This window comes from Pantherophis guttatus, chromosome 10 (assembly GCF_059756535.1).
Source record: "Pantherophis guttatus breed Tessera chromosome 10, ASM5975653v1, whole genome shotgun sequence".
In the NCBI taxonomy this organism is placed as follows: Eukaryota; Metazoa; Chordata; class Lepidosauria; order Squamata; family Colubridae; genus Pantherophis; species Pantherophis guttatus.
In genome coordinates this window covers 9,071,297-9,094,391 of record NC_142072.1, presented here as the reverse complement: position 1 = coordinate 9,094,391, position 23,095 = coordinate 9,071,297, and the positions used below count along the sequence as shown (strand labels likewise).

At 45.2% G+C, this 23,095-nt stretch overlaps 2 protein-coding genes across 2 annotated transcripts in view; both read right to left on the bottom strand.

The window, feature by feature from the left end:
* SCN1B (sodium voltage-gated channel beta subunit 1) overlaps positions 1-18,259 on the bottom strand; it is a 24,027-nt gene extending 5,768 nt beyond the window's left edge. The window contains exons 1-3 of the mRNA XM_034423673.3: positions 17,740-18,259; positions 3,214-3,380; positions 1,096-1,339 (exon numbers count right to left, since the gene is read on the bottom strand). Of these exons, the coding sequence (XP_034279564.1) occupies positions 1,096-1,339; positions 3,214-3,380; positions 17,740-17,788 (460 nt within the window). The 5' untranslated portion in view covers positions 17,789-18,259. The remainder of the gene's footprint in view (positions 1-1,095; positions 1,340-3,213; positions 3,381-17,739) is intronic.
* LOC148112390 (uncharacterized) lies at positions 18,090-23,095 on the bottom strand. The gene is made up of 3 exons (XM_087876427.1): positions 23,007-23,095; positions 19,028-19,412; positions 18,090-18,827 (listed from the first exon to the last, which is right to left on the bottom strand). Exons 1-3 carry the CDS (start codon positions 23,093-23,095, stop codon positions 18,090-18,092), a joined length of 1,212 nt encoding a protein of 403 aa, XP_087732553.1.

The following is a 23,095-nucleotide window of genomic DNA, read 5'->3' as shown; positions in this document are numbered from 1 at the left end:
TTTGCATGCTGCCTGTATCCTGTGGATGGAGCTTTGCTTGTTTGTGTGGCTCGGTTGCTGTTATGCTGCAGCCCGGTGGTAGTCCACGAACCAGGGGTTGGTGACCCCTGCTCTAAAGTGTGGGTTTTCTTTTTTTGTTTTTAACGGCTTTCTATGATCCACCAAGGAACTGGATCTTCTCAAGGACAATGGAGAAGTTTACAACTGTTTGCCTACATAACATTTTTTTCTCAGTCTAAGGACAAACTATTATACTTACCCGTCTTTCTCCGAAAATAAGACCGGGTCTTATATTGATTTTTGATCCAAAAGATGCACTAGGGCTTATTTTCCAGTTAGGTCTTATTTTCAGGGTAATACAGTACTAAACGCGTCCATCTGGCTATCTTAACTGGGGCTTATTTTGGGGTAGGGCTTATATTACGAGCATCCTGAAAAATGATGTTAGAGCTTATTTTCCAATTGGGTCTTATTTTCATGGAAACAGGGTATATCTGTGGCTCTATTTCTTTTGAGTCTGGCTACATTCATCCTTACTTCTGGTTATGCTCATTGGTGGAACTCAGGCAAGAGAACTTTTATAAATTCTGAAACTGCCCGATTGGACCCTGTGGAAAATAAGGTGGTTAAAAAAGATGCTTTGACCCATAAATAATCTGATGTTTAAACTCTCCAATGGTCTACAACATGCCAAGGTATCCTCATGCCTTCTCCACCATCTTTGAGTTCCAGCTTTTTTTTTTTAAGTAATTTTTTAAGACAAAAAAACATTTAATACATCAATCCCCCCTTCCCTGTGACATCTCGGTGTTATCTTCTAGGCTTCTTCTCCATCTTCCATAAGTTTCTTCTATCTTCATCTTCACCCAAACCATTCTAACATTTCATTGCTAAATCACTATTGTAATCATCATTTATACGTAATTATGGTATCAGTCATCTACAGTATATCTCTTTTCCAACCAACTATAAAAATAATTCCATGTTTTAAAATATTCTGATTCTTCCTTATCCTTAATCATCAGAGTTAATCTATTCATTTCTGCACAATCTAAAAACTATTGTATTACTTCTTAGCTCCAGCTTTGTGCTTACCTTTTTCAACCACATCAAGGTGGATGGTTTTGTTGACCATGATGTTGTAGGAGAACTCATTGGCAAAATGGAGTGTGCGGTTGACACTGCAGATGTACTCCCCTTTGTGTTCGAAAGTCACGTTCAGGATGAAAATGGAGACATCCTGCAAATCTGCAATGTTCTTGGTACCATTCCACACCACTAGATCTTCAAAGCGAGGATCATATATATTGAGCCTTTCATAGTAATCATAGCGAAGAATCTGGAGAGAAGATGGAGAGGACCCAGTCAGAACCAGAAGAACAGTACTGCACACAGAAAAATACAGCCCTTCAGTAATAATACGATGGCGATTATGATGTTGTGGCCCGCCAGTGGCCAGCAAATCTGGCAGCAGATTCGGACAGTGAGGAGGTTGGGGAGGAACGTGGGCCAGTCCTGGAGTCTGGGGAAGGCTCTGATGAGGGCTCTGAGTTGGAGGCAGAGAGGGGGACAGGGCCGTATGCCAGTTATCAGATGCCTTTGGAATCAGATACCAATGAGGTAGATGAACAGCTGGAGCCTGTTCCCAGTGTGCACAAATGCAGAGTTGCCAGACACAGCTAAAGAACAAGGGTCGACTTGGGAGTAAGGCCACAGGTGGATGATGAAGGGCCCCTCCCATAGGGAATAAAAGAGGAGTGAAAAGGGGAATGGAGTTTGCAGGAGACAATTAGTTCATTACTGCATTCTTGCCAAGTATTGCGGCGTCTGAAAGATATCAGCCTGGCCACTCTCCAAGCCTGATAAAGGTCAGTAATTGTGAACTATCTTGAAAAACTGTGGGAGAGGAAAAACTTTACTGGAGAGGAATTCACTGTAAATTAAATAAAAGGGGTTTATTGGGATGAGGACTTGGCTTCGTGCTGCTGGGGAAGCCTAGGTCAGAACAGATAAGTAGAAGTAATGTATTGTGAATCAAGGTGAGATAGCCATCTCTGGCAGTAGATTGGAGATTGAAGATTCTTCTAAGAGAACCACTTTGTGTCCTATATTAACTGGAAGAAAAAGACAGGGCTGGGCAAACTAAAATAATGGCCTTGGGTAGAAAAATGCAGCAATGGAAAGGCACCAAGAGCAGAGGTATCCAACTTTGGCTACTTTAAGATGAGAATTTCAATGCTCAGAATTCTGCAGCCAGCCATACTGGCTAGAATTCTGGGCATTAAAGTCCACAAGTCTTAAAGTTGCCAAGTTGGAGACCCCTGACGAAGAGGACAAGAGACACATGGGTGGGGGTCTTCTCTCTGTCTACTCCAGGGGTGTCAAACACAAGACCTGTGGGCCGAATCCGGACTGCAATGTGGTCAGATTAGGCCCGTGAGGCCGTCCTGGAAAATGTAAGGTGCTGGCCGGCATCGCTTCGGCCCAGACTACCCAGTGCGAAGAGGAAACTTGCCAGCCAGTGGTGGGATTCAAATTTTTTTACTACTGGTTCTGTGGGCGTGGCTTGGTGGGCGTGGCATGGCATGGCATGGCGGGCGTGGCAGGGGAAGGATACTGTAAAATCTCCATTCCCACCCCACTCCAGGGGAAAGATACTGCAAAATCCCCATTTCCTCCCGATCAGCTGGGACTTGGGAGGCAGAGAATAGATGGGGCGGGACCAGTCAGAGGTGGTATTTACCGGTTCTCCGAACTACGCAAAATTTCCACTACCGGTTCTCCAGAACTGGTCAGAACTTGCTGAATACCGCCTCTGATGCCAGCAGTTTAGGGAGTGGCGGCAAGCTGGCCACACCTACCCAGTTGGCCGCACCCACTCAGCCCCCCTTCCCAAGGTCAACCACAGCCTCAATAAAATTGAATTTGACACTGCTGGTCTACTGTATCAGCCAGCCCCTCTATCAGCACAGAGCACATCTATCAGGGCCACAGGCCAGCTCTTCAGAGCCAAGTTTTAAGTTCTTCCTGAAGGCCAGGTGTGTGTGTGTGGGGGAGGGGGGCAACCTTATCTCTAGCGGGAGAATATTCCAGAGGGCAGGGGCCACAGCTTTGCTGGCTGGGGAATTCTGGGAGTTGAAGTCCGCCAGGCTTAAAGTTGCCCAGGTTGGAGACCCCTCTTCTAAAATATTCCTACTTTGCTCCAGCACACACCTTGACCAAGTCTGTTGTCCCCTCTTCTTTGAAGAACCATTCAGTAAAAGCTTCTGCCTCTGTTTCACTTCGCTTCTTGCACGAGATGCAACGGATCTTGAAAGAGTTGCCGACTACAGCCTCCGTTTCTGCATCCACCTCCACGCAGCCACCTCGGCACAAGGTCACTGAAAGAGGGGAAATCAGAAAAATTACAATCCGGTGGTATCAAAACTCCCGTCTCCAGCTTTTACATCCTCTTTTTTTTTTTTTTGCATATTTTAAAATATTTAAAGGACAAAATAAACGACATTTGTCATCAAATGTAACATTTATTACTTCATTGTTTAAATGATTAATGGACTATATAAAATTAGATTGCTTATATCATCTTAGGAAGTAACATACAGTAAATCACCACAACACTCTAAACCTTAATACTTATATGGATCTCACCCTTTATTTGTCATCGTTCTTAAAATAAATGTCCATGTTCTTGTAAACAAAAATAGAGAAAAAGAAAAAAAAAAGTGAAGAATAAATACTTAAAAAATAAAACAGGGTTGGTTTTAAATTCTTTCCCATTGAACCCTACTGATTACATCCAAATCATTATAAACGTACTAGTTTCCCCTTCAGACAGCGTAAATCGTTTTGCCCAAACTTTTTTTTAAAAAAACTTATATGGGTGTCAGTTTTTTTATTTCCAATCAAGGATCCTTTCTGCACAGGAAAGGGTGCAGAATCTCAGATATTCTCCTGCATTTTCTCGGTAAGAATAAGGATATCTAACAAAATGAAATTCAATGTAGAGAAAAGTAAAATCTTACACTTAGGCAAGAAAAACCAAAAGTAAACATATAGACTGGGTGAAACAAGGCTTAATAGCAGTAATTGTGAGAGGGATCTCGGAGTCTTAGTGGACAACCAATTAAATATGAGCTAACAGTATGCCAAAAAAAGCCAATGCAATCCTAAATTGCATTAACAGAGAGATACAATCAAGATCAGGGGAGATACTAATACCACTCTATAAAGCCTTAGTAAGACCACACCTACTGTAGAATACTGCATCCAGTTTTGGTCACCACACTATAAAAAAGATGTTGAGACGCTAGAAAAAGTGCAGAGAAGAGCAACCAGGATGATGAGGGGACTGGCGGCTAAAACATACGATGAAGGGTTGCAGGAGCTGGGCATGGCTAGTCTAGTCTAGTGAAGAGAAGGACCAGGGGAGACAGGATAGCAGTCTTCCAATATTTGAGGAGTTGCCACAGAGAGGAGGAGGGGTCAAGCTATTTTCCAAAAATAGATTGTATGCCAGACAAGGAATAATGGATGGAAACTGAACAAGGAGAGATTCAACCTGGAAATAAGGAGAAATTTTCTGACAGTGAGAACAATCAGTCAATGGAACAAGAGGTTGCCTTTGGAAGTTGTGGGAGCTTCATCAATGAAAGCTTTCAAGAAGAGACTGGACTGCCATCTGCCAGAAATGGTGTAGGGTCTCCTGCTTGGGCTGGGGTGGGGTGGTTGGACTAGATGACCTATAAGGTCCCTTCCAACTCTGTAAATCTGTTATCTAATCGCTCAATGTCAGCCCTTTCAGGCAGACCAGCCTCTCAACCTTAGCAACTTGAAGATGGGTGGACTTCAACTCCCAGAATTCCCCGCCAGCTATGGGAGTTGAAGTCCACCCATTTTCAAGTTGCTAAGGTTTGAGAAACACCGGTCTAGGAGATGAAAGTCCTATAGACCAATTTATTATAAAGTTATAGTTAACAGAATCTTGCAAGATCTTGTAGTGGGGCTCCCTACAGGAGCCAAGCTGAGGGAGAGGCCTGGGGCTCCTGTGGGTGGCTGAGTGGGAAGCAAAGCTAACGCCTACAGAGACCCCAAGGGGAAGACGCAGGGCCAAAGCTGCAGGGACCCCAGAGGCAGGAAGTGGAGCAAGGAGTGCCTCATGGGTGTGGGGGAAGCCTTGGGAGGCTCAAGGCAGGCTTCCCAGGGCCTCCCCTACCCTTGAACAAGATCGCTTAACGACTACATCAGGGAGAACACAGGTGGGAGGTCATTAAGCAAGGCGATCACGTAGGCACCTTGCTTAATTAACATTACAACTTGCAACCATAATGGGCAGTTCCATTATAGTCGTAACTCGAGGACTACCCGTAGTCACGTTACATTCTTGGCCTGGGCTCAGTCCCCTTTTATCTGACTTTTCCTGCTGTCCCCCAAGGCCATTCCCTCTACACACCCAATCTTCCTGCTTTCCTCCAAATTTTCTTCACTGCTGCTGTGCACAGACAGAACACAATGTATCTGGGTGTCTGTTTTTTTACTCCACTCACAGGTGACAATGACCAAGAGAGAACATCAGCAAAACTGCCATGACTGGACAATTTGCAGACCTTGGCAGATGCCCTCTGATACTCGTCCTGATTCCTTACCTCCTATAGTACATTTCACATCTTTCAAGGGCATTCCAAATTCACAAGGCAGATCTAACGAAATGGAGAAATCCATCCTTGTGGAATTTCTGCCTAGTTGATCTGCTGGAGCTATAAGAACCTCAGCTGTATGAATTCTGGAAAGTGAAAACATCTTGACCTACTTTCCCCCCCCTCCCATTATTCCTTTACCTGGCTATAAACAATGTCACTGCAGCAAAAAATACCATATGCTTTTTATCACAAAGCAGATCTGATTCCTCCCACTGAAGGATGACTAACCAGGTTCTGTGGATATGCTGCGATGTCCTCTTATTTGAAAAGTGAATCTGAGGTAAGTTCAACTCTAACCATTCTTAGACTATTTATTTATTTATTGGTTCGATTTATATGCCGCCCTTCTCCGGAGACTCAGGGCAGCTTACAATGCGTTAAGCAATAGCCTTCTTACTTTTGTATATACCTGCTTAGTAGGGCTTTCGGCCCCCCTAAGCGGTGTTCTTTTTTTATACAAAGTCAGCTTATTGCCCCCACAATCCGGGTCCTCATTTTACCTACCTCGGAAGGATGGAAGGCTGGGTCAACCTTGAGCCTGGTGAGATTTGAACTTGCAGTAATTGCAGGCAGCTGGTGTTACTTAACAGCACTTTAGTCTGCTGCGCCACCAAGGCTCTTTTGACTACAATTTGACACAGTTTTGTTCCAAACCATTTAAAAAAAAATATTTAGAGTCTGCCTTTCAATTTTTTTTAATCAAATTAGAAGTCTACGGTTTGAGAGGCTGCCACAAAAAAAAAAGGGCGGGGGGAGGCACAACTTATTATCCAAAGCACAAGAAACAATGGAGACTAATCAAGGAAAGAAGCAACCTGAAATTAAGGAGAAACTTCCCAACAATGAGGACAACTAACCAGTGGAACAATCAGATGTGGTGGGTGCTTCGTTATCAGAGGTTTTTAAGACTGGGCTTTTCTTAAAAAAAGGGCAGGGGTGTCTAACTCGATTTCATTGTGGGCCGCACCAGGGTTGTGTTTGACCTCGGGCGGGAGGGGGGCATGGCCAGGATGGGCGTGGCCAGCTGGATAACACTCAAAGCTCCGTTTTCAGCCACAACGGCCTCCTGCAGCCCTCTGCCAGTGAAAACGGAACTCAGGGAAGCTGCGCCAGGCCTGCCCAGGCTCTGTTTTCACTGGCAGAAGCACCGCGGGCTGGTCCTTCGCTGTTTCCAGAGTGTGCCCACGGGCCAGATCTAAGCACCCCGCGGGCCAAATTCGGCCCACGGGCCTTGAGTTTGACACCCCTGGTATAGGGTCTTCTGCTTGAACAGGAGGTTGGACTAGAAGACCTCCAAGGTCCCTTCCAACTCTATTCTGATTGACTAGATTTACTTCACCATAACCTTTAACTCTAGTTAATGATTTATATCTTGTGAACCAGACATTCTTAGTTTAAACCTTAATAAGTTTAAAATGCGGCCGCGCGGGTTGTTACGGGAGCTTCCCCTTACTCCCATGTGACACCTCTCCTGCACGAGCTGCACTGGCTGCCGGTTGTTCTTCGGATCCGCTTCAAGATGCTGGTTCTTACCTATAAAGCCCTACATGGCATGGGCCCGGGGTACTTGCAGGACCACCTCCTACCGGCCTCCTACCACCCTGTGTGGTCACATAGGGCTGCCCTCCTCTGAGTACCATCAGCCAGACAATGTCGGCTGGTGGCCCCCAGGATGAGGGCGTTCTCAGTGTCCGCACCAACCCTCTGGAATGAGTTACTCATCGGGCTCCGGACAGCCCCTGACCTCCGCACTTTCCGCACCGACCTGAAGACATAGCTGTTTCAGCAATTTCCCTGATCTGCTAGAGATTTTATTCTGTTTGGGGTTTTATATTGGCTGTTTTTAGGATTTTTATTGTGATATGTTTTTAATTCTGTGTGCCGCCCCGAGTCCTACGGGAGAAGGGCGGCATATAAATTTAATAAAAATAAATAAATAATAGGGCGGGTTTGTTTTTCCTTCAAAAAGTGACAGAACAGTTTATACAAGGGTCCAAAATGCTTCTGTCTATGTCAATATTTCTCCAGCCATCCTGGATACCCAGACAAACTCAGCTGTGGGGCACCAAGTAGCAGAACCTCATGTCGAACCATCTCTTTGCAAATCCCTTGCTTCAAATATTCAACGTATCACAAGGCTTCTGTGACGGAGATGCCACTCAGCTCTATCTCCCAACCAGAGAAAGGTGAACATGTCGATAGTGAATCTTTTAGAAATTTGGAGTCTCTGCAAACATTTCAACCTGCCCATCTGACGCTGATCACAGAAATGGGCCTACAAGCAGGGAGGTGGAGAAAGGAAGTTTTGGCACACACTTTGTTTTGCTTTTTGAAAAAAAAAATCAAATGAATTTAAAAGGAGAGAGAGAAAGAGAGAGAGAGAGAGTTGAATGCCTAAGGAAGAACTATCCCAAGAGGAAGCAATGGCAGATAGTGTAATCTGATGCATGTTTATTCTAAAGTAAACCTCCCAGAGTTCAACGAGGTTCATTCCCATAGCTGCCAAAATTGTAATCAGATAAATTACTCCAGCTTCTGGAGAAGGACAGATTATCCATTGAAACAGGAAGAAGAAAAGGTGTTATCTAAAGATACAGTAATGTATAGACAGTCCTGGGCTTAAAGCAATTTGTTTAGAGACTGACGTTACAACAGCACTGAAAAAAACTTGACTTGACTGGTCCTTGCATTTATGACCATTACAGCAACCCCACGGTCATGTGATTAAAAATCTGAATGCTTGGCAACCGACGTGTATTTTACAAGAGCCAAAGTGTCCTGAGGACACATGATCGCTGTTTGTGATCTTCCCAGCCAGCTTCTGACCAGCAACGTCAATGGAGGAAGCTGGATTTGCTTAAAGACCATGTGATTAACTTAACAACTGCAATGATCCACTTTACAACCATGTCAAAAAAAGAAAGTAATATCAGTAATATTGGATGAGCTGCGGTAGCGCAGTGGTTAGAGTGCAGTACTTCAGGCTACTTCTGCTGACTGCCGCCTGCCTGCAATTTGGCAGTTCAAATCTCACCAGGCTCAAGGTTGATTAAGCCTTCCATCCTTCCGAGGTGGGTGAAATGAGGACCCAGATTGTTGGGGGCAATAGGCTGACTCTGTAAACTGCTTAGAGAGGGCTATAAAGCACTGTAAAGCAGTATATAAGTCTAAGTGCGATTGCTATTGCCCTTCCTTCCTTCCGTCCCTCCCAGTGATTAGAATGCAATATTGCAGGCTAATTCTGCTGAGTGCCAGCAGTTCAATCCTGACCGGCTCAAGGTTGACTCAGCCTTCCAACCTTCCGATAAACCTTCCGTTGGTAAAATTGGAACCCAGATTATTGGGGGTAATATGCCGACTCTGTAAACCACTTAGAGAGGGCTGTAAAGCACTGTGAAGCGACATATAAGTCTAAATGCTATTGCTATTGTGCATAACCCCATTAAAACTGCTTTGCTTAACCACAGAAATGTGGGTCTCAAATTGTCGTTGTACATTGAGGACCTACCTATAAGTCATTGAATAATTGGGCAACAGATACCCACCAAACCGAGAACTTTGAACAGATAAATCTAGGCTCCTCTCCATTTTTGGTTCTCGGAAGTTGCAAAGGTGACAGAGAAACATGAGGTTCGGGAGCCTGGGGAACATTTACCGCTATGGGAATTTCACAGGATTGTCAACTTGGGAGATTTTGAGATGCAATGTACCTTCCTAAGCACTATTTGGCCTCAATCCCACAAGCTGCCAAACAGCACTTGAGCGAGAGCTCTGCAAATTTAATGACTGGAAATGGGCTGAGCATTCATTTTAAGCAGCGTCCAAAACCAAACATTTCCACAAATGTGCAACTTACCGAACGGTAATAACGTATTTTGCTAGGATTTTTAAATGATTCTGATCCTTTCCCCTCATCTCTAATAAAATACTCAATTCCCTATTAAGATGTTACTTCCTCTGTAATTTCAATATTTAACCAGTTAGAAGTTATTATTAGGTTCTAGATCTTTAAAGCTGGAATTCCTGGGCATCTAGCAATAAGCCCCACTGAAAATTTATTGCTGCACAAAGCTGTCCAATGACCAGAGCAGACAAGCTTTCGTAAATAAACTCACATTGTGCAAGCCTAGGATAAGAGAGCCAATGGCTCTGCAGGAAACATTCATAACAGATTAATTATTGTTATAGCCCATTACGTTAAAGCCACGGTGGCGCAGTGGTTAGAGTGCAGTACTGCATGTTACTTCTGCTGACTGCCGGCTGCCTGCAATTTGGCAGTTCGAATCTCATCAGACTCATGGTTGACTCAGCCTTCCATCCTTCCGAGGTGGGTAAAATGAGGACCCAGATTGTTGGGGGCCATAGGCTGACTCTGTAAACCGCTTAGAGAGGGCTGTAAAGCACTGTGAAGCAGTATATAAGTCTAAGTGCTATTGCTATTACGGTATAGCCACAATCCTGCCACCTAAGTAAAAGCGGTGACCTTCAGTCACATTGGTTTACACAACAGAAAACTGAATTTTCACCCAATGCCCACAAGGGCCAGAGAGGGCCACACCTGATGTAAATACGCACCTACAAATTTGGTTACTGTTTTTTTTAGAGGAGATCATTTGTGTGTCATTTGCAAAGAGCCTCACACAATCTAAAGCAAGGCCATTGATTTGCTCGGTAATGGAATTACTTTGGAACTTCTAATCCCAAATGCTTTCAAGAAAATCAGCTGGAGGCAGGCCCAGAGCCAAACAGCTGCAGCAGAAGCCTGGAACTGGTTTTAGAATGGAAGCAGAGAGCAGCGTGTTGTATATTTGAACATATGCAAAGCGTATTTATGAATTTCAATATTCTTGGGGGAGTTAGAATGACTGGCTTTAGATTAGGGGAGACAACTTCCTAGATCAGGAGTGCCCAACCTTGGCGACTTGAAGAAGTGTGGACTTCAACTCCCAGAATTCCCTAAGCAGCCATAACTGGCTAGGCAGGGGTGTCAAACTCGATTTCATTGAGGGCCACATCAGGGTTGTGTTTGACCTCGGGGGGTGGGGAGGGGCGGGGGTGTGTGGGCAGGGTGGGTGTGGCCAGCTCGATGTCACTCATGTTGGGGGCGCCTGTGGTGACCAGAGCAGTTTGCCAGTGAAAACGGGCTCCCGAGCTCCGTTTTCTGCTGTGATGGCCTCCTGCAACCCTCTGCCAGCAAAAATGGAGCTCAGGAGGGCCACCACTGTAGGCCGGTCCTTCACTGTTTCCAGGGTGGCCCCACAGGCCAGATCTAAGCACCCCGCGGGCCGGATCTGGCCGCCGGGCTAGGGAATTCTGGGAGTTGAAATCCACAAGTCTTAAAGTCGTCGATGTTCTAGAAAGAATTGATAGGGATTTCACTATTCAAAAAATCCTTGATGACAATCAAAGCAGAACACACAATATTCCAGGGACAGGAAACACTATCCGGCAAACTGTACAATTCTGTGCCTTCTAAGGAGACAACTTAGCATGGAGGCCAACACAGAAGAACACGAGAGCTTTGCTAGGATTACAGTACATCTATAATCTAGTAGCTTTTTTTTCTAAGAAATATTAGCAAGATATTCCAGGAAATCCCTACAAGGGACTACCTTTATTGCCTCTCCATGGCACCCTGTATTTAAAGATATATTGCCACCAGATGTGGAGGCTCCATTTATAGCAAAAACACTGCCTTTCAGAAAGAAAAGTTAACACACAGGATTGCATTAGATTAGAGAGTCAGTTTGAAGTACTTGGTTAAAGCACTGGCCTGGAAACCAGGCGACCAGGAGTTCCAGTTCCACCTTTGGCATGAAAGCCAATTGGATGACCTTGGGTCAGTCACTCTCTCTCAGTTCAACCCTCCTCACAGGGTTGTTGTTATGGGGAAAATAGGAGGATGAAGTATTATGTTTTCCACCTTGAGTTATTTATACAAAGTAAAAAAGGAAGGGTAAGAATCAAAGAAATAAATTAACTATAAAGGTGAAGGGTTACCCTATCCAGTCCTGTCTGACTTTAGGAAGTGGTGTTCATCTCAAGTTTCTTAGCCAAGGCAGCCAACATTGTCCAAAGACATTTCTAAGGCCAGCATGACTATATGCTGAGGCGCATAGAACGCTGTTACCTTCCCACCCAAGTGGTACCTATTGATCTACTTGCATTTGCTTTCAAACTGCTGGGTGAGCAGGAGCTGGGGCAGGTAACTGGTAAAAGTAAAGGTTCCCCTCGTACGTATGTGCTAGCCGTTCCCGACTCTAGGGGGCGGTGCTCATCTCCATTTCAAAGCTGGAGAGCCAGCGCCTCCGTGGCCGGCATGACTAAATGCCAAAGGCGCACGGAACGCTGTTCCCTTCCCACCAAAGGTGGTCCCTATTTTTCTACTTGCATTTTTTACCTGCTTTCGAACTGCTAGGTTGGCAGAAGCTGGGACAAGTAATGGGAGCTCACCCCGTTACGTGGCACTAGGGATTCAAACTGCTGAACTGCTGACCTTTTGATTGACAAGCTCAGCATCTTAGCCACTGAGCCACCACATCCAGGAGCTTATTCCATTGCATCCGTAACTGGAGTTTATTCCATTGCGCAGCGATTGATCATTCAATCTTAAAATTCTTGTTACATAAAACACAACAGATTTTGGAGACACGCACACTGCGCAAGGGGTGGAGATTTTTATATCTGGTGTAGAGATAAGCAGATTGCTTCATGTTGCCTTTCTGGCTTCAAGCCATTTCTCTCTTTCATCCCACTTCCCAACTCAGCTTCTAATTTAAAACGATATGAATTCAAGTTGAGGGACAGCGTCTCCCCGGTTACATCTACCCATCCCATCGGGGTCCAGCAGGAATGGCATGTTATGGGTCCCGTTTGCTAAGGCAGGGGTCTCCAACCTTGGCAACTTTATGACTTGTGGACTTCAACTCCCAGAATTCCTCAGCCAGCATGTGCATGCGAATTCTGAGAGTTGAAGTCCACAAGTCATAAAGTTATCAAGGTTGGAGACCCCTGTGCTAAGGAGTTCTACTGGATGGGATTCAAGAGCACAATCTTTTCTACTGTGGCCCCCATCCTTTGGAACATTATCATCCCCCACTCCCCAGTGAGATTAGTCCTCATCCTATTGCCATTTAGGAAATCCCTGAAACCCTGTTTCTTCTAAGAGGTTTGGGCAGGGGTGAAATCCAGCAGGTTTTAACAGGTTCTGGAGAACCGGTAGCAGAAATTTTGAATAGTTTGGAGAACCGGAAAATGCCACCTCTGGCTGGCCCCAGAGTGGGGTGGGAATGGAAATTTTGCAATATCCTTCCCCCAGGAGTGGGCAGAGAATGGGGATTTTGCGGTATCCTTCCCCTGGAGTGGGATGGGAATGGATATTTTGCAGTATCCTTCTCCTGCCACGCCCACCAAGCCACACCACACCCACCAAGCCATGCCCACAGAACCGGTAGTAAAAAAAAATTGGATTTCACCACTGGGTTTGGGGATCCCACAGAATCTCGCCAGGCTCAAGGTTGACTCAGCCTTCCATCCTTTCTAAGGTAGGTAAATTGAGGACCCAGTTTGTGGGGGCAATAAGCTGACTTTGTATAAAATATACAAAAGTATGAAGGCTATTGCTTAAAGCACTGTAAGCCGCCCTGAGTCTCCGGAGAAGGGCGGCATATAAATCAAATTTAAAAAAAAAAACAAAAAACAAAAAAACAAAAAACAGGGAGCCTGCAAGATGGTTACAGTGTGTGTGCAAGATGCTGGTTCATTCTTACTGTCTTATTTATATTTGTGTGTAAATAGTTTTTAATTATTGCAGTTTGTTTGTTTTAGCTGGTCGTTTTATTGTACAAAGGCTAGAATCACAACTGTGAGTTGGGCAGCTATAAAAATATGATAGATGGGTGATAGGTGATGGATGATAGAAGGATAGATAATGGAGGATAGATGGAAGATAGTAGAAGATGGATCATAGACGATAGAGGATAAAGGATAGACAAGTAGACACTTGTTATGAATTAGCTTAATGATGTGGTATAATTCTGAAAGCTTAATTAATGTGAACTTGTCCACCTTCCTTGCTGCCAAGTTTCGCGGCCCAAGTTTTGAACAACCAAGTGTAAGGAATCTCACTTTTAATGAAACGCATTCTGAATTTCTGACAAAAAGCTCAACCACGCTTAGAGAAGTCTTACAGCAGCCATTCAATCCACTTTGGAGATCCTGGTGGTCTGACAGAATATGCCAACACTGATTTATTTATTGGTTAAACCCACTTGCAGACAAAGAAAACCAGATTACTCAAGAACTTTCCAGAAAAGAGTTCAATATAATTTTCCTTCCACCAAGCACCCAGATCCTTCAGCTGAAGCTGTTTCTTTTATGATGACTCATCTAAAAGGAAAAAAAACCAGTTGCAGGTGACCAGGTAGGGAAGTTTGAAATTGGAAAAATGATTGCCAAAATATATATACTGATTAAGAACATCTGGGAGGCAAAGAGGATCCTGGTATGGACTAGGACTGAAAAAAGCAGTGTGTCAAATTCAAATTTAGCCATGATAAAATAGAAACGAAGGAAATGATCAGTCATAAACCTACTTTTCAGGAGTTGTTATGCATTAAGAAACAGACAGTTAAACTTCTCAGAAAAGGGCAGCATAAAACAAAATATATAGCCCTCACTGTAACCAGACTTTTCAAAGGCCTTTTAAAACAGTGTTTTTCAAACTTAGCAACTTTAAAATGTGTGGACTTCCACTCCCAGAATTCTGCAACCAGCATGGAATTCTGGGAGTAGAAGTCCACACATTTTGAAAGTTGCCAAGTTTGAAAAATAGTTATATAAAGACTTTCAGCCAAATTACTTTCATACCTTCTGATGATGACATGCTTTATTTTATTTTAATTCACTTCTTTACTAGGTATTGGTCTTGTTTTTTACTTAAACTGAAGAGTATTTGTTTTTAAAGTCCCAGGCTATGTTATACCATCTGTCTGTCTGTCTGTCTATCATTTATCTATTTATTCATTTCATACTCTACAATTGTAATAGCCTCCTTTGGTTTCTTTTGATGGTTTTAAAAATGTTACCACCACCATCAGCTTTGTCTACAATGGGTTTACCTTGTAGGTTGTAAAAAAAAAAAATAGGAAGAATTGGAAATAAATAAAAATTGATGCTCAAAATTGTTTCTGCCTAGCAGGTTGGGAATTGACGGTACTATACACATTTTCCATTCTATTCTTGGATGAGAGAAAGAGGATGTTATGTTGTTCAAGTGTTTATTTTTCAGCTCTTGCAGGATGATGACATTGTAGGAGGACAGCTGTGTTTATCTATGGTGACAAAAGAAAATCTAGAATTTAGTAGCATCTGATCAGATCTGGTAGGGTCAGGTGCATCTGATGAAGGGAGCTTTAGGTCATGGAATGTATGCCTTTTAATAAAAATTGTTAGTTGGAAAACCATACTTTTTTCCCCTCCCAGATGAAGGAAAGTCTCACAGCCTTCTACAGAATGCCTCAAATCTCCTGTGATTGTGGGCTGCAGGTCTTGGGCATCTGAAGGCCCAAATTTCACTGTAGGGCATTGAATGAAAGTATGTTTCTCTGGACCAGAAAATAACTTTTATCTCTTCAGGGCAGGGGCTGATGAAGAGAAGGTTCCATGCAGCCTTTGAAATCGGTAAGGATATCCAGGATTGGGAACTGCAGAAAATGAGGAAAGAAATAGGAAGTATGCCCTCCTGTCTCACCGTACATGCTCCATAAAAAAAAAAAGCAAGGAAAGAAAGGCTACCTTTAAATGCATTAAGAGTTTGCTAGCAAAGCAGCTTCAACTGATGTAAGAGATGACCTTAGTGTGCATTATTTGAGTGAGGTGGGGGATGGGGAAGAACTGACATTGCAAGGCCAAGGCAACAGGAATGATGCAGATTATTTATCATTTTCTTTAAACAGTTAAAAAAAACTTAGGTACGAGTTAGGGAAAATTATATTTTCCAATTATATATTCCAATTATATATATATATATATATATATATATATATATATATATATATATATATATATATATATATGATTTGATTTATATGCCGCCCTTCTCCGGAGACTCAGGGCGGCTTACAGTGCGTTAAGCAATAGCCTTCATACTTTTGTATATTTATACAAAGTCAGCTTATTGCCCCCACAACTGGGTCCTCAATTTACCTACCTTAGAAAGGATGGAAGGCTGAGTCAACCTTGAGCCTTGGCGAGATTCGAACCTGCAGTAATTGCAGGCAGCTGGTCTTAATAACCAGCTTAATAACAGGGTGCCTTAGACCACTGTACTACCAAGGCTCTTTTCTATTTTGCCTCTAGAGTTGTTGTTTTTTTAATTCTTCTATTGCTTTGCCAATCTGACTGCAGCATGGTTGCCATCCTCGCACATCTCTGTCCCTGCACTTCTTAGGGACATCCACCATCTCTGGAAATCCCAGGTTTCAAAAGACAATTTCCCCTCTCTTGAGTCAGAAGGAAATCTGTGTTTGGTGGTCCTTGCTCTGAACTTGATCCTTGATCCTCCCTACATGGCCTAAGCCCCCCTGTCCCCAGTACGGCTCCTCAGGACCTCCTTGAAGCCCCCTTCAAATCTCAGGCATCTTTTAACTTTCTGTTTTCTTCCTCCAACCACCCACCCACTCACTTCGATTTCATTCCTTGGCAAGAAATTCCAGGTTGTTTCCAGCAAAGAAGAGATTTAAGGCATCAGGACTTTTAGGGGACAAACCCCCTCATCCAAAAAAAGATGCAAAAGTTGGGTTTTTGGGGGGGGGGAAACAATTGCAAGAGCTCCATCCAAGCCCACGCACACCACACAGATCTAGAAGTCCAGGCCCAACCTTGTCAATCAGAAAGGTTGGCAGTTCGAATCCCCTAGTACAGTGGGTCTCAACCTTCCTAATGCTGCGACCCTTTAATAGAGTTCCTCATGTTGTGGTGACCCCCCAACCATAAAATTATTCCTAAAACCATTGAAAATATGTGTTTTCCGATGGTCTTAGGCAACCCCTGTGAAAGGGTTGTTTGACCCCCCAAAGGAGTCCCGACCCACAGGTTGAGAACCACTGCCCTAGTACAAGTCTCCTAGGTGAGCAGGGGGGTTTTATTTTTATTTTATTTTATTTATTTTGTCAAGTACATATTAGATAATATCTATAAGAATAAGCATGAATTGAATACATAAAACGAATACAAATAAAGGGACCATTAGGACAGGGATGGTAGGTAGGCACGCTGGTATTCTTAGGCACGTCCCTTACAGAGTTACAGGGTTGGACTAGATGACCTCCAAAGTCCCTTCCAACTCTTGTTACTGTTAAAAGAGAAAACCAGCAGAATACGGAGGGCATCCCGGATTGAATTCTTCCTTTTGCTTGGCACCCCCCCCCCAAAAAAAAAAAGAGCCCAGAGAGGACTTTTACCTGCTTCCCGCTTTCAGAAAGCCTCCAAATTAGGTGGCGGGAGGCCTTTTGAGGAGAAAAGCTCAAAAGCTCAAAATAAACCCATTTATTTCAACTAGCTGGGCTGGCTTGAGTCAAATTTTAAACGGATTTTAAATTGGAATGTTTTAATTACGGCCAAAATTATTTAATTATTTTAAACAGATTTTAGATTTTGTATGTTTTGTATGTATGTCTTGTTTTTACTCTGGCTGTTCACCGCCCTGAGTCCTACATTGGAGAAGGGCGGTATAGAAATTTAAACAAATAAATAAAATAAAATAAATAAATAAATAAAAGGCGGCCTGGGTCGAGGCTGGGGGGGGGCAGCAAAGCCTTCCTCCTATCCCACGAGGCCCGAGCCCGCCCCAGCGTCCACGCACAGCCCGAGACTCCCAAGGGGGAAAGAAGACTCGCCCTTAGGCCGGGGCTCTCGGGTGAGGGGGGGGGTCCCACGCCGCCTCTTCGGACCTTCTCCAGCCGCCCATCCCCCTCCCCACCCCACGCGTGTCCTTCTCTCCCACCCACCCACCCACTCTCCCCTCCCGGTCTGTCCAACTCACCCAAGGCCAGGCCGAAGAGCAGCAGCGAGACGGGTCGGGGGGCGGCCATGCTGAGGGATCGGTTCCAGGGTGCGCTCCCGTTCTCGGCCGGGGTGGTGGGCTCGTCCCGCCCTTTCCCTCCAAGCGACCCTCTTGGCGGTCAACAGTCAGACGATCCCGGTCAAGAATTTTTTTCCCCCCCGCGGAGGGTATTCTTATTTATAGCTCGCTCAAGGAAACCCCTCCCGCCGCCGGGCGGCTCGGAATGTCCCGGCCGGATCCACCTGCTTTGGCTTCGGATACCCGATCCTGCCCGGGATCGGCCGCACGAGGCGCTCCGCCGCTCCTTGCCCCGACGGCGGCTGCTGCTGTTATGACTGCCCTCGTCGCCCCGGGTCTGCGAGGGACCCAAGCCGGGGAGCGAGACGGCACGAAGATGCAGAGGAGGCGTCCGGCTGCTGGGGGAGCCATAAAAGTTGGGATGGGCCCCGAGGAAAGGCGAGCGGCGGCAGCGCTGGGAAGCGGGTCCCCTTCTTCTTCTTCTTCTTCAGCCGGCCATGGGCAAAGCGGCGGAGGCGGCGGCTCCTCCCGGTGGCGCCGGCCCGGGCTCGGCCACCTGCGCTCCCCCGCGTCCTTTCGGCTTCAAGGTTGGCGCCTTGCGGCCCTCTCTGCTCGGGCCGAAAGGATGGAGCCCAGCCCCGCTTGGTCTTCCCGGAGTCTCCTTTTCTCAATGGGGCTGGTGGGGGGGTGGCTGGGGGGGGGTCGCTCCTCTCCAAATTAGATCCCCCCTCTTTCAAATAAAATAAAATAAAATAAAATAAAATAAAATAAAATAAAATAAAATAAAATAAAATAAAATAAAATAAAATAAAAGGATCGCTTCTGCAAGCAAACCCTTTGCCAAAAAAAAGGGGGGGGCAGCTTTCTCCGCTGGCGCCCAGGAGGAGCCCGAGATCAGCCGCTCCCTCGGGCAGGTGCCTCCGCTGGACTCGAGAGGGCCGGATCCATAGGAAGCCTCTTCGCCGGCTGGCTGGCTGGCTGGCTGAAAGCTTGGCGGGCTGCACGGGAAGTCCGGTCCCCGCCTTCCGATAAAGAAGCCTTGGGCTCCGCTAAAAGAAGAAGAAGAAGAAGAAGAAGAAGAAGAAGAAGGAAGGCTCGGTTGGAGCTCCTGGCGCTGGAGGATGCGGGAGGAGGAGGAGGAGGAGGAGGAGGAGGGAGGGAGGGAGGGATCGGGCCCGCCCGGGAGCGAGAAGCCGGGGATGACTCGCTTCTCCCCACCGCCGCCCCACCCCACCTTCGCCCCCTTTACCCCCCTGGCCTTAGCCTTAGCCTTCCCCGGCGGCGCGCACCGCTGCGGCAGAGGCTGAGCCGCCCGGGAACTGCTCTGGCTCGCTGCTGGACAGGGCGAGGAGGGATGAATCAAAGCGTGCGCCAGGCGGAGGAGGCGGGCGCCGCCAAACTTGATGCATTGCAGCAGCGGCGGCGGAGGCGGCGGCGTAACCGGGGTGGGGGGGGGAGAGAAGAAGAAGAAGAAGGGGGGGGGAAGAAAAAAAAGCCACGCGGGCCTAAAGATCGAATGGGTGGAAAAGGGAATAATAATAATAATAATAATATTTTTTTTTAAAGGTACCGGTAGGTGAAGCCGGGCGAGCCGGGCTGGCTGGGGCCCGCAGTGGCTTCCCCCGCCCGCCCGCCTGCCTCGGGAATGGGGCGATCGGAACGTGAGAAGGGGAAGAAAGCAAGCCCGGGGCGCGGGGGGAGGGGGGGAAAAAGGCGGAGGGGGGGTATGGAAACACGACCATAGGCGGAGGAGGGATGCGTCACTCTCTGCAGTGGCTGCGGAGCCCGTCCCGAGGCACACCCCTCCCCCCGCATCCCCATTCCCCCCCCCCCAACGTTGAATGAATCCCAGCATCTGGTCCTGTTCTCCATCCTCGGTTGGCCGGAACCACTGATTGGCCCAGAGAAGTTTTGTTTCCCCCCCCCCTGGTAAAAATACCAGGGTGGAGGTCCAGTTGACCCGAAGGAAAGTTTCCCCCCCCCCAAACTGCTGGTTGTGCTGAGTATGAAAAAATAAATCATTTTTTTTTAAAATTTGATTTATATGCCGCCCTTCTCCGGAGACTCAGGGCGGCTTACAATGCGTTAAGCAATAGCCTTCATTCTTTTGTATATTTATACAAAGTCATCTTATTGCCCCCATAATCTGGGTCCTCATTTTACCTACCTTAGAAAGGATGGAAGGCTGAGTCGACCTTGAGCCTGGTGAGATTTGAATTCGCAGTAATTGCAGGCAGCACATGTAAGTGGATGTTAATAACAGTGCTTTAGTCTGAGCTACCAGAGCTCCTTTGTCAGTTGACAAAGTCTTAAGTCCTAGCCTAGTTGGTTGGTTAGGCAGGGAATGACACTCTGCATGTGGACAAAGGTAAGCTCCTGACTGTAAATTAATCCGGTCGATCAAACGGAATAGATCTGGAAAGGCCCGTGGAGGTTTTCTAGTGAAACCCCCTGCTCAAGAAGGAGATCCTATATCATTTCAGACAAGTGACTGTCCAGTCTCTTCTGAAAAGCATCCAGTGATGAAGCGCCCACGATTTCTGGTGGCAAGCTGTTCCACTGGTTAATTGTCCTCACTGTTAAGAAGTTTCTCCTTAATTCCAGGTTGCTTCTCTCCTTGATTAGTTTCCACCCATTACTTCTTGTCCTGCCTTCAGGTGCTTTGGAGAATAGCTTGATTCCCTCTTCTTTGGGGCAGCCCCTCAAATATTAGAATACTGCTATCATGTCACCCCTAATCCTTCTTTTTTCTAGACTAGCCAAACCCAAATCCTCCATTTTTCATATGTTTTAGTCTTCGTCTTCTTGTATCATATCCCTCATTGGACGTTGACGATCATGTTGGCGATCCTATTGTTATCAACAGCCGCACAAAAGCGTTGCTGAGTTTTGTCTAGATTTTGAAGCCATGATGTTTTAGTCTGCAGGCCTTTAATCATCTTAGTTGCTCTTCTCTGCACTTTTTCCAAAGTCTCAACATCTTTTTTGTAACGTGACCAACACTAGATGAAATTCTACTTTCCAAATCTGTATTAGGGGAAATACTTTGGCCAGCTCAAAAGGAACCAAATAGGCTTCAAAAGTCAACTTCCTTTGGCAAGCAAGTTGCTTTTTTAAAAAAAATGTTCTGGATTATCATTGATATGGAATCTGCCTGGTTAATTTAGAAGCTTGAAGTGGGCTACACAAAAAAATAATCAATGTACATTTTTCACATTCCCTGATCGAAAGCACTCTGGTTAGCCAGTTGTCAGAGCAAAATGCAGGTCCAATATTAAGATGTAAGAATCTAAATATGTATCTATGCATAACCAGAGGGCTTATAAATTTAAGGGTTGCATTCACACATTTTCCAAGCTGGGTTACTTTTAATCTGGATTAGTTTCTTCACATGCTATGCAAATCTTTGATCCTATGTGTATCCTTGTTACACATAGGATACACAAAGATGTGTATCTTTGATTTGCATAGGATACACTGAAAAAGATACATTGTATCTTTGATTTGCATAGCATACACTGAAAAAGAAATATGTTTCTTTCATTAAAGTACAAGGGCAGAGCTTAAAAAACAAGAATTTGGGCAGTTGTCTTTCATCCTGGCCTACTCATCAGATTGTTGCAAGAAGGAAAAATGGATAGGGACAGCAGAAATACAGTCCTCGACTTACAACAGAGATCATTCAAAGTTCAACAGCGCTGGGGGAAAAAAAAGACTTATGATCGTTTTTCACACTTATGACCATTGCAGCATCCCCATGGTCACGTGACCAAAATTCAGAGGCTTGGCAACTGATTCATATTTGTGATGGTTGAGGTCATGTGGTCCATGTGACCGTTAGAACAATTAATCAGTGGAACAGCTTGCCTCCAGAAGTTGTGAATGTGAATTTAAAACACTGCGGGGTTTAAAAAAGATATCGGACAGCCATTTGTCTGAAAAGGTATAAAGGTTTCCTGCCTGAGCAGGGGATTGGACTAGAACACCTCCAAGTTCTAGTTCTATTGAGCCTTGGTAGTACAGTGGTCTAAAGCACCCTGTTATTAACACCAGCTGTCTGCAATTACTGCAGGTTCGAATCTCCCCAGGCTCAAGGTTGACTCAGCCTTCCATCCTTTCTAAGGTAGGTGAAATGAGGACCCAGTTTGTGGGGGCAATAAGCTGACTTTGTATAAATATACAAAAGGATGAAGGCTACTGCTTAACACATTGTAAGCCGCCCTGAGTCTCCGGAGAAGGGCGGCATATAAATCAAATTTTAAAAAAAAAAAGTTCCCTTCCAACTCTCTTATTCTATTCTATTCTATCCCCTTTTGTGACCTTCTGACAAGCAAAGTCAGTGGAGAAACCAGATTCACTTAACAACCGTGCTACTAACTCAACAACTGCAGTGATTTACTTTAACAAATGCGGCAAGAATAAAATGGGGCAAAAGTCACTTAACAAATTTCTCAATCAATTGTGGTTGTTAAATCAAGGACTCCCTGTACTGCATGCTCCCATCAGCTCCTCTATAGGACCAATAGGACAGATAGACATAAATGCATTTGATTTTCTTGCTGCCTTCATCAAGATAAAAGCCATATCATCAAGTAACCAGCCTTTTAAGGGAGTGCAGACAGGGAACATAAACCATGAATACCAGGGGTGAAATGCTCCCGGTTCGGACCGGATCACTCGATCCGGTAGCGATGGAGGCGGGTGGTTCAGAGAACCGGTAGCAAAAATCCCTACTCCCCCCCCCCATGCCCAGCTGAGCCGCACAATCAGAGGCTTTTTTTTTTTTTACTTTTAAAAGCATTTTTCTACAACCTCTTCGGCCAAAAAAATGCTTTTAAAAGTAAAAAAAAAAAGCCTCTGATGATCACGTGGCTCAGCTGGGATCATCAAAGGCTTTTAAAAGAAAAAAAACCTTTTATTCTTTTAAATGCCTCTGACGATCCAAGCTGAATTGCCTGATCATCAGAGGCATTTAAAAGAAAAATAGTCTCTGCCGATCAGGCAACTCAGCTGGGATCGTCAGAGCCTTTTAAAAGCATTTTTTTTACAACTCCTTTGCTGAAGCGGTTGTAGAAAAAATGGTTTTAAAAGTAAAAAAAAAAATTGGCCACACCCACCAAGTCACATTACCCCCCCCCCCCATCAAGCTATGCCCACAGAACTGGTAGTAACAAATTTTAGATTTCACCACTGATGAATACTAACACTATGAACGAAGGCAAATGTACATGTCCCCGGGTAATGTTTTCCAATCTGAGTCGGTCACCAGGACCAGAGGTTTAATCTTATGAGCTTTCTGACTTGTGCTGGAGCTCAT

Bases quoted from the DNA above. Each gene is read 5' to 3' on its own strand.
- LOC148112390 (XM_087876427.1), bottom strand. From the start codon at position 23,095: ATGAGCTCCAGCACAAGTCAGAAAGCTCATAAGATTAAACCTCTGGTC. The intron at 19,413-23,006 runs GTACATTTGCCT...TTCCCGAGGCAG, and splicing joins AAAACATTACCCGGGGACAT to GCGGGCGGGCGGGGGAAGCC. The intron at 18,828-19,027 runs GTAAAGGGGGCG...TTCTTCTTTTAG, and splicing joins CTAAGGCTAAGGCCAGGGGG to CGGAGCCCAAGGCTTCTTTA.